The sequence below is a fragment of the Dasypus novemcinctus genome, chromosome 6, assembly GCF_030445035.2.
Source record: "Dasypus novemcinctus isolate mDasNov1 chromosome 6, mDasNov1.1.hap2, whole genome shotgun sequence".
NCBI lineage: Eukaryota > Metazoa > Chordata > Mammalia > Cingulata > Dasypodidae > Dasypus > Dasypus novemcinctus.
Genome location: NC_080678.1, coordinates 88372130 through 88382669, shown reverse-complemented (window position 1 = coordinate 88382669; position 10540 = coordinate 88372130). Strand labels below are relative to the sequence as shown.

The 10540-nt window shown below is 53.5% G+C and overlaps 1 protein-coding gene across 1 annotated transcript; it reads left to right on the top strand.

The window, feature by feature from the left end:
- Positions 1-6634: 6634 nt before the first annotated feature.
- FAM170B (family with sequence similarity 170 member B) lies at positions 6635-9245 on the top strand. The gene is made up of 2 exons (XM_004453593.3): positions 6635-6863; positions 8079-9245. Exons 1-2 carry the CDS (start codon positions 6752-6754, stop codon positions 8822-8824), a joined length of 858 nt encoding a protein of 285 aa, XP_004453650.1. The 5' UTR covers positions 6635-6751; the 3' UTR covers positions 8825-9245.
- Positions 9246-10540: the final 1295 nt, after the last annotated feature.

Genomic DNA, 10540 nt, shown 5'->3' with positions numbered 1-10540 from the left:
AGGTCCTGGTGCCTCCTAAAGAAGACAAGCACAGCAAGCAGACACAATGAGCAGACAATGAGTGGACACATGGGGAGACAATGAACAGAGACAGCAAGAAGACAACCAGTGGATAGATGGGGGAGACATCTCGGGGTGGGGTGGGGGAAGAAAGAAACTTGGAAAACTCAAGTTCAGGCATTGTGGTCATGACATGTCCTAAGGCCTAGGATGTAACTAGTCATGCGTAGTATGACCTTATTTTCAAAAGTAATGACACAGAATAAAGGTGGGACTGTGTGTAGAGAACATAAAACTGAAAAGGATTTAAAAAAGAGAGAGAGAGATGGGAATTCCAGGGAAGGCACTACTGATGTTCTCATCTTTTTCTCCACCTTTTGGCAAATTAGTCTTTCTGGGTCTCAGTTTCCTAATCTGTAAAGGGGGGCAGAAATACCTCCTATCCCATAAGTTATGATAGGGATTACCTGAGGCAAGCCCAGTGCTTGGCAGACCGGAAAACCTCCGTGATTTTTAACAACAATGGGAGCCCTCTCACCGTTCTGTAAAAGCGAGCATCCTCGTTTCCTTTGGGCTCGCAGCCTGCTTTCGATTGGGCTTCTGCCTGATTTCTGGTAGGTCTCCTCTCGTCAGAGGGTTTGGGTATGTCAGGCCTGTGGGGGACACTGTGGACTCTAAAGCAGATAGCTACTCAGTTCCTGGTAAAATAATGGAAACCAGACAGAGGTTTCCAGCCCGACGTGGAGGCTGTCTGGACACTTGGAAGCCCAGCGCTGGGAGGGGAGTCTGGCTTCCCTCTGCGGCCGGCCTGGCTCTGCTCTGTGTGGAGACCTGGCATGGAAGGCTGGCCTCTCAAAGACCCCCATTGCCCTGAATCTGAATTTCTGACAGTCAGGCGGGCTGGGGGCAGCTTCTGAGAGCTGGTTTCGCCCTGCAAAGCCCATCAGCGCTGATGTCCTCCATCCCTTCTTCCCCTGGTGGGGTTGGAGATCACGGATGGGTTAGGAGGGGGCTCATGGTTCTGGCACTTTCTGCTGGCTCCTTGTCACCCAGAGGGTTTGGTAGAGCCCATTTGTGCCCCACGGAAGCCATTTCCCCAGACCCACCTCTGCAGCGAAGCCCGTGGCCCAGGAAGAGAGCTTCCTGCATTGGCTCGGTGCGCGGGGCAGATGGCAGGACTGGGGGACTCACGGGGCTGCCTCCCGCCCTGACGGCAGGGCCTCGGCTTCCTTTCTGGGGGACTCTCCTGTGGGAATTCCACACAACGTGCTCCAGGCTTCCCCAAAGCCCCCACCCCGCCCGGATCCTGGGGTCAGCTATGAGGCTGTGGGTTGGCATGCAGGGGATGGAAGAGGCTGGTGTCTCCTGGGATACCCCTTCCAACAATTAACCAGGGCTCCAGTTTATGAAAGAGACCCTTCCTCGGAAAGCCTGGATGGGAAGAAGCCAATCTGAAAACAGAGCGCTTCTAATTGTGGGGATCAAAAGCTTTGGCCCGGTTCTGCTCTTGGGTTACCTGCGGATGGGTGCAGTGCATCCCAGTGGGTGCTGAAAATGCCTTGTTCAGGAGTCAAGGCTGCAGGGAGGACGTGCAGGGCACTGAGCCCTCGCTGTAATTCGCCAGGGGCCTCAGGGTAGGAAGGAACTCCCAAGTCAGCGCTGGGGGCTGTGGCAATGTGTTGCAGCAAGACCTGTTGCGCGGTGGCCTGAGAACAGGGCCCAGGCAGGCCTCGCTCCATCACGTTGGACAGAGCCCTTTGCCCAGGGCTCGGCGTGGCTAAGGACAGAGGAGCTGCTGGAACACCCAGCGTCTGGTCACACGCCTGGCTCCTTCCTCCGCTGAGGTCACCTTCCCAGGAAGCCTGCGTTGGAAAACACTTCTGCATGCAGAAATCCCTTTGATGATCCCCAGGGCCAGGAGGTGGGCTGGAGGCAGGCTCGGGGCCAGGCTGGGGCTCTGGGGCCTGGAGCTCTGCCCGGGACGTGCCTGAGGGCCCGGCCCGAGGGGACACCCCCTCCCTGCTCTGGAGGACAGAGACAGCCCAGGCTATTTTGTGGGCGCCCTGAAGCTACAGCCCCAGCCCCTAGACAGCTCCAAACAAACCTCAGAGAAGAGCCAGCCTGTTATTAAGTCTAAAGGAAAACACAAGCAAAACTGCCTTCCCAGTTGGCTTGAGGGGGTCTGAAAAGTCTTGGGACTGCATTTCTCTGTGGCTGAGTTTTTCCTGCCCCGGTCCACTGACTCACTTCTTTTAAAATAGTTACCAAAAGCAGGAGAAAAGGAGCTGAAAAGCTGCTCTGTTCCGGTTCCAGCCCTCCATTTGGCTGCTAGCTCTCGGGAGCTCCCTGGGCCAAGTCACAAGGCGGAGGCCACCAGTCCCTCGGGAATGGGCCATCACGGGGGAGTCCATCCCCCCGCCCGCCGCCTCCCAGGCCAGCAGCGTCTGGGCAGCTCGCCGCCCCTCTCCCTCCCAATGGCATGAAGGCTGATACTCCGGGTGCCTTTGTCTGGGGGGCTTGTGGGGCAGTTGTTCTCCCCCTGGGGGCCTTCCTTTGCAGAGCAGCGAGGGGCAATGCCCCCCAAAACCACCATTCACACGGGGCTCAGGCGCAGAGCCCCACACGGGACCTTGGGCTCCGAGGCCAAGCGGACAGGCTATTTCTGGACCCTCTCTGCCCCGGGGTTAGCGATTTGATTCTCCCCAGAGCACATGTCGTGGCGGAAGCCAATCTCTGGAATTAGAAGGCACGGAAGTTCCCCGTGGCATCTCTTGCGTCCGGCGGCGGCTGTGGCTGGTTCGTTTCCTGCCCGCTCTCTTCTCAGCTGCGAAAAATAGAGGGTGGAAGGAGCGCGCTTGGGCAGGAAAGCCCAGGCTGGAGGGGCCTCCAGGCCTTCTGGCTGGCGCCCGAGCTGGCGACGAGACAGGGCCTCTACCAGAAAGCGCAGTGCTTGTCCTTGCACCTGCTGGCCCAGGCGAGGGCGCGCCCAGGTTCTGGGCGAGATCAAATCCAGCTGGACAGCTGCCGTACAGGTGGACCCGTGACAGCCTTCCCGGGCGGGAGCGTGGGTGGGTGGCCTCCCGTGACCATCTGGGTGGAGTGGGGGAGCTCAGGGCCGGGCCTTCCCAGGGGGCCTTCCCAGGGGGGCCCTCCCAGGGGGGCCCGCGGACGGCGTGAGGGCGCAGGGCCTGGCCAGAGGCCCGGAGCCGGTGGGCAGCCTGCCCAGGGGCTTGAGCTCCAGGGAGAGGCCCCTGAGCCGTAATCCCTTCCCAGCCTCACCTGTCCCTGAATGCCTCTTAATACAGCCTGTGCATAAATTCAAAATTGTCTAATTCTGTATCCAAGCATACTTAATCTCTAGAAATCCAAATAAGTAACAGAGGCCCTATAGGCTTTGAGTGTTCAGAAAGGATGTAAGACTGAATGTGTATTCAAAGTTGCATCCAGACGGAATGTGGGGGGGATTTTAATTCAAGCTCACCTGAAATGTGGGGGATATGCAAATTCAAGCTCCCCTGAAATGTGGGGGGTACTTTAATTCAAAACCTATCTGGTACTCAAACACTTAACTAACAAGGAAAGTCGTTTTCTTTCATAAAAGCACCATTTAATTCCCCACCCTTGTATTTTTTCTGTATAAAAGGGAACCCAAAATTCTATTCGGGGCACGGTTTTTATCAGGACAGGAGTCCGCCGAGTCAGGCTGGTCGAAATAAATCAACTTCCTTCTCAGAGTTCTCATGGCCTTTGATACCGCGGACACCTGATTTCTCTGCTATGCTCTGAGCCTCGACCTCCCCACCCAATAGGCTTCACAGTGCTTGTCTAAATTGCAGGAATAAGAAAGATCTCATGTAGATTCTGGGGAGAAAAGGGATTGATCTCAGCACCTGTGGAAGTTGGTGTTTTGACTGGACGCTGCAAGGCTGAAGATAAAAGGAACTGCATATAAGCTATCCACTCTAGCTGGTAAAGATGCTCGCCACCGGAATCTGGGTTAACAATTCTGAAACTGCGGGACCTGGGTACTGATAAGGAAATGGCTGGTGTGTGGTGTCTGATGGGAGTTAACCTACCTGGTCAAGTTTCCCTGCCTGACCTAGGAAATGTGCTGTCTCGTTAGACTAGAAAATACTGAAAGATTACAGAGAAAACCAACATCTGTCTTGACCCCTGTTCTGCTCACTATGGCTGTGTAACAAATGACCCCAAAACTTAGTTGTACAAAAGCACCTTTTGCTATGCTCACAGTTCCTGTGGGTCAGGAGTTCAGGCGGGGCGCAGAGCAGATGGCTTGTTAGGGCTTAGGAGGGAGGCTCGTGGTTCTGGCACTTGGTTCAGGGTTTTGGCGAGAGGGTAGTGTGTTTATGCTCTTTGTAAGTAGGACCATCCATATATTGCTATTTAAAATGCATTTGTTAGTGCATGTAGATCTTTCTTTCTTACCGCAGTATAGAATTCCACAGTTAGGTAGTGTAGCAGTCAGATACAGTTACGAATTCCGAAAACAGATATTGGATTGTGTTTATAATCTGGTCTGTACCTGGGCATGATTAAATTATGATTAGGGCTTTGATTGGGCCACGTCAGTAGGGTGTTGAGTCCCTGCTCCTTGGTGGGTGGAGACTCACAGATAAAAAGCATGGCAAAGGACAAAGTTGAAGGGTTTTTAATATTGGAGTTCTTTTGTTTTTTTGTTTTTTAAATTTCTTTATTTCCCCCCTTCCCCTCCTCCCACCCTGCTGTTTTTGCTGTCTGTGTTTTCTTCTCTTCTCATTTTCTCTCCTCTAGGATTCCCCAGGATTCGATCCTGGAGACCTCTCATGGGGAGAGAGGTTCCCTGTCAATTGTGCCACCTCAGCTCCTTCTGCTGTGCTTCACCTTGACTCTCCCCTTGTCTCTCTTTCATTACGTATTCATCTTGTTGCGTGACTCACTTGAGTGGGCACTGGCTCACTGAGCGGGCACTTGCGCTCACCACACAGGCACTCGCGCAGGCACTGGCTCATCACGCGGGCACTCACATGGGCACTGGCTTGCCATGTAGGCACACTTTGTCTTCTTCTCTTTCACCAGGAGGCCCCAGGGATTGAACCCACGTCCTCCCATATGGTGGGCAGAAGCTCTATCGACTTGAGCCACATCTGCTTCCCTTAATGCTGGAGTTTTGATGTTGGAGTTTGATGCTGAAATCTTAAGCTGGAGCCCTGGAAAGTAAGCTCACGGGAAAGAGAAGCAAGCCCTGGGAAGAGAGGAGTCCTGAGCGCAGAAAGAAGCAAGCCCTGGGAAGAGAGGAACTCTGAGCCCGGAGAGAAGCAAACTCTGGGAAGATATGAACTCAGAAAGCCTGAACCCTGGCAAATGTCAACATCTATCTTGCTCAAACACGTAAAAGTAGACTTTGGTAAAGGAAATAACTTATGCTTTATGGCCTGGTATCTGTAAACTCCTACCCCATATAAATACCCTTTATGAAAGCCAACAGGCTTCTGGTATCTTGTATCAGCACCCCTTTGGCTGACTAATACAGGTAGGTTGCAAATTACTTAACCATTTCATTATTTTGTATTTTGAGGGACCTTTGGAATGTTTTTTTTTTCTGTTATAATCAATGCTACAATAAACATGTCTCTGTGTGCCATTTTGTGCACATAACACAAAGTGTGACTCCCAGTATAAAGACAATATGGCAAATTGCTGAGTGAAAGCATTCACTTTTAATTTTAATATACCAATAAATTTCCTTTGGAAAGGTAATTTACACTCCCACCAATGCTGTATAAAAGTGCTCATTTTTTTCATGTCCTCACCAATACTTAGGCTTGTCAGTCTTTTTAAGTCTTACCTCCATTATTATTACTGATAAAAAAGATACATTGTATGTATATCATTGTGTTGTGAATTTGTACTTCCCTTATTACAGTTAAATTGAACATCTTCTCATGTTTATCAGCCAACTTTATTTATTCTCCTGGGAATTGCCTGGTAATTCCCTTTATTCATTTTTTTCTTCAGTTTAACTAAGAGCAGAGAAATGTTAACGGAAATGGAGCTATTTTTAAACCAGCACATTAAGATGACAGATTCTCAGTGCTTGAGAAGGTCTACAGTATTTCATTTAGAAGTGAGTGTGCGTGAGCTTGTGTGTGCATGTACGTAAAAGTCTGTGTATGTGTGAATATGTGTGCATGTGTTTAGGTAGGTAACTGCACGTGTTTGTGTGTATATCAGCGTGTATTTGAATGTGCTGATGCTAAGTGCCTTTGCGTGTGCACTTATACGATGTGTTTGAGTGTTTGTGTGTATGTGTGTCTGAATGATCCTGGTGTATAGGTGTCTATATGTGTACAAGTGTCAGTGTGTGTGTGTCTAAGGGGTCTATGTGCGTGAGCTAATGTGTGTGTTTCTGTGTACATGTCTGTGTACGTGGGTTTTTGAGTGTGTGTCTGTGTGTTGTGCCTTTGTGCATGTCCCTGATAATCAACAAGGCAGAAAAGACCCCGTGGGGAAATGAGATCATTGCAGGCAGCCGCTCGAGCGTCCTGGCCGGCCTCCGTCCCCTGTCCTTGCTGTGAGTCACAGAACTGGCCGGTGTCACTGATGAGGTCACAGAACAATGCCAGGATCCCGGCAACCACGGGGAGCCCAGCGGCCCCACGGGCTGGGGCTAGCTGGGGGGCTTCAGCACAGCCCAGGCCAACTCTCATCCAGCAGCCAGGGCACTGAGACCCCTGAGCGCTCGTTTCGGACGATGAGACGTCAGTTTGCAGACCACAGGAAAGAGCAGCCAACGCCAGATGGGGCCACCTTCAGCTTGGCTGGCCCTGATTCCACCGATGAGAGCCTGGAAGTGAGCTGGTCAGGTGGGCGAAGGCTGGGGATGGAGGCGCGGATAGGGGTGCCCCCAGGTGAACAAGATGCCATGTTGGCCATAAGAACGGATGGTGGGACAGAGGCAGGTGGCACCTACAGGGGCTTGGCAAGACCCAGGCAGTTGACGAGAGGGTATGAGGGGACTTCAGGGGTGACATGGATGAAAACAAAATATTCATAGTCACGCATTTCTTTTAAGACACATCGGAACAAAGACAGATGTAACATGTAGATTCAGTGATTTCAGCAGTGGCATTCAAGAAGATGCCTTTAATACGAGTTTATTAACGTTAAACTAGAACATCAATTTGAAAACCAGTCACCGTGGGCAGCCCCCAAGGTGACTCAGAGCTCGAGCTCCAGGCACCAGTTCTGGCTCCACCATGTGGTTAAGCTTTGGTGCATGAGTTTCCTAATCTGTCAAATGGCAACAACGACAATCCAACTTCCAAGGGCTGATTTGAATATTAAATGAGCTAAAACATGGCGAGCACTCCCAATGGTGCCTGGGTGAGCTTGTCACTGGGATGGGTCATTCTATGGAGACCTGGACAAAGAGGGCCCTTGATTGTTGACCAAGTCTTTTCCCACACATTGCTTTTTATAACTGGCTTTGTTGAGGTGTCATTTATGAACTACCCATTTGAGGTACACCAGCCGATGAATTCTGACAGACGTATACAGTCGTCTAACCACCACAATCATCTCACAGAACATTTTCATCACCCCCAAAAGTTCCCTTGCACCCCCAGTCCAGGTAGGGGATCTGTTTTCAGTCCTGAAAGTTTTGCCTTTTGCAGAATGCCCCATAAGTGGGCTGTCGAGTACGTAGACTTGTCAGTCTGGCATCTCCTCTTCGGGTTGGAGATCCACCCGTGTCGCTGCGTGTGTCAGCTCGTTTCTTCTTATTGAGGACGAGGACTGCCTCGGATGGATGGAGCACAATATCGGTTCACCAGCTGATGACCTTTTGGCTTCTCTCCCTAGTTTCTGGCGATTCTGTTCATCCACTTCTTGACCCTGACCATCACCCCCCGGGACAGGCACCTTTATTCCCTCCATTTTCCAAGGGAACAGCTCGGGAGGTGCCGTTCCCTGCCCCAGGGCTTCCCGAGCCCGCGAAGTGTCCTGGGCTCCTAAGGAGAAGGTGGGTGGCGGCACGGGGTCCCAGGGAAGCCCTGACAGACACGCCCTTTGGCTTCCAGGGAACCTGGAGAAGGAGGAGGACTCCCCCCGGCCGGCGTGCGCGTTCGCCTATGAGGAGGACCTCTACTTCCCCTCCAGGGCCCCGGGGCTCCTGAGCTGGAGCAGTTCCCCGTCCCCCGAGCCGTCCTCGGAGTACCAGTCCTACTCCCAATACCAGTCCTGCTTCTCCTGCATGTGCGACCCCGAGAATGCCGCCCCGCAGAGTATCTGCGCCCTGTACACCCGCGTGCAGACAGTGCAGGGCGTGGCGGTGGCCTGGGAGACGGAGGCGGGCTTCGAGCCCATCAGCAGAAAGCCGCGCATCCGCGAGGCCGAGTTCACCAAGCGGCAGCGGAGGAAAGGCTCGTCCTTCGAGATGGCCTCCAACACCGACCTGCGCTGGGAGCTGGAGGCCTGCCAGAACCACTGCTGCCCCCAGCCCGACGAGCCCGAGCTGCTGGGGCCCCCGGACTGCTGCCTCCAGGAGCTGCGCGCGCCCCCGGAGTGGCTGGTCACCACCAGCTACGGGCTGCGCTGCGTGGCCTGCTGCCGCGTCTTCCCCACGCTGGAGGCCCTGCTGGAGCACGCCCAGTACGGCATCCAGGAGGGCTTCAGCTGCCAGATCTTCTTTGAGGAGATGCTGGAGAGGAGACGGGCTCGGGGCCAAGTTCACGACCAAGCGCCAGAGGAGAAGAGCCCTTCCGACAGCAGCGACTCCTCGCAGCCCCGCGTCCAGGGCCATCGGCCCCAGCAGAAGCAGCCATGAGCGGGAGGTGATGTGCTCGTCCCGCCCCCAGCCGCTCCGGCCCCCGGGGCAGCGGGAGAGGACACCACAGGGCCAGGGGAGGGGACGGGCAGCGAGCGGGGGCAGAGCAGGGAGGGCCGTGGGGCACGGAGGGGACGGAGTCCTTCCCAAGGGCACACACGGGATTCCCACCGCAGTCCGTTTGGAAACCTGAATCAGGGGAAGGGGGCTTCGAGGGTTTTCCAGGGGTGGTCACCAGCTCTGAAAGCCACGCGCGTGTGGCCACGGGGATGTTTATTTTTGCTGCTGGATCGAGCAGGCCCCCGCTTGCTGTGTAAGGAGAGCCAACTGCCAAGGAAGCTGCAGCCCTATTTTTTTAAGAGTCCTTCATAGTGCCCTAGTTCTATGTCTTGATGTTTAGTGGGATTAAACTTGAATAGCTCAAAAACCTCAGGCCCCGGCTTATTGCCTCCATCATACACTGGGCGGAACACGCGTCAAGTGGCTGCTTCTCTAGGTCGGAAAGTAGCACAGACACCTGGAGAAAAGCAGGTGCCCAGAGACGGAGGGGGGCCAGGTACGTCCCTCTGCCCTGTGAGTTCAGATCTGTCAGCTCTACGTTTTAAAATGATCTTTTAGTCTTGGCCGTCCCGGCCCTCCCCAGCTCAGGGTGGGCATGCGGCTGGAGAGCACGCCCCACCCACAGCCGGTACCAGTGAGAGACAGTTAGGACAGGCCATTCCATGGCCAGGGGTGAAGCTCAGAAAGGAGGTTTGGGTATCCCAGAGAAGGGGTCCTTCATTTCCCCCAAAGAGGCTTGAAGGACAGGTGGAAAGAAACGGTCCAGGGTTTTGCGCCTTCAGCACTGCTGGCATTTTAAGCTGGATCACTCTTGGCTGGGAGTCATGGGATATTCTGTCCTTTGTATGATAACACAGCTGACCTCCATGCACCAGAAGTCAGAAGTGCACCCCCCTGAGCTGGGACAAACAAACATGCCCCCGATGTTGCCAAATGGCTCCCGGGGGCCCAAATCAGCCCTGGTTAAGAATCACTGAGCTGGACACACTTGAGGCTCGTAGAGGAGGGCACGTTGTATTTGAGGAGTCGCAGGCCACAAAGCTGGCCAGGCTGTTGGAGACATTTATCCCCTTGTCCACTCAGTGAACATTTACTACCTGTTCTGTGCCAGGCACAAGAGGCCTTCATGCTGTCCTTTGGAGCTTTTGACCAGTGTGTGAAAAGAGGCGATATTAATATATACACGTCTTAATGTTGTATGTAAGAGAGCTGGGCACCCCATCCCATTGACCTTACTGCTTCCCTTAAATACTCCAAGCTCTTCATACCTCGGGGCCTTTGCACTTGCACTCTCCTCTCTGGGGAATGCAGCCCTTCTTTGTTGGTCCTTACATCTCTGAAGTTTCAGCTCAAGTGTCACTTTTTCAAAGAGACCTTCCCTGGCCGTGCAGCCCTAGCATATGTCGTATCCTAAGTGCGACTCATTCCAGAAGGAACATGGTATGATCAGATTCATGTTTTGGAAGGCTCACTCTGGCCGTGGGGTGGAATTTGGACTGGTAGAGGAGAGAAAGAAGAAAAAAAGTGGAGATGAGCTAGGAGGCTGTGGCAGGCGTCCAGGCAAAAGACAAGAGGGAGAGACCTGGATTCGCTCATGATAGCTCTGACCAGATGATGGGGTGATGGCTGTGGGCGGGTGGACGCCCAGGTTCCCAG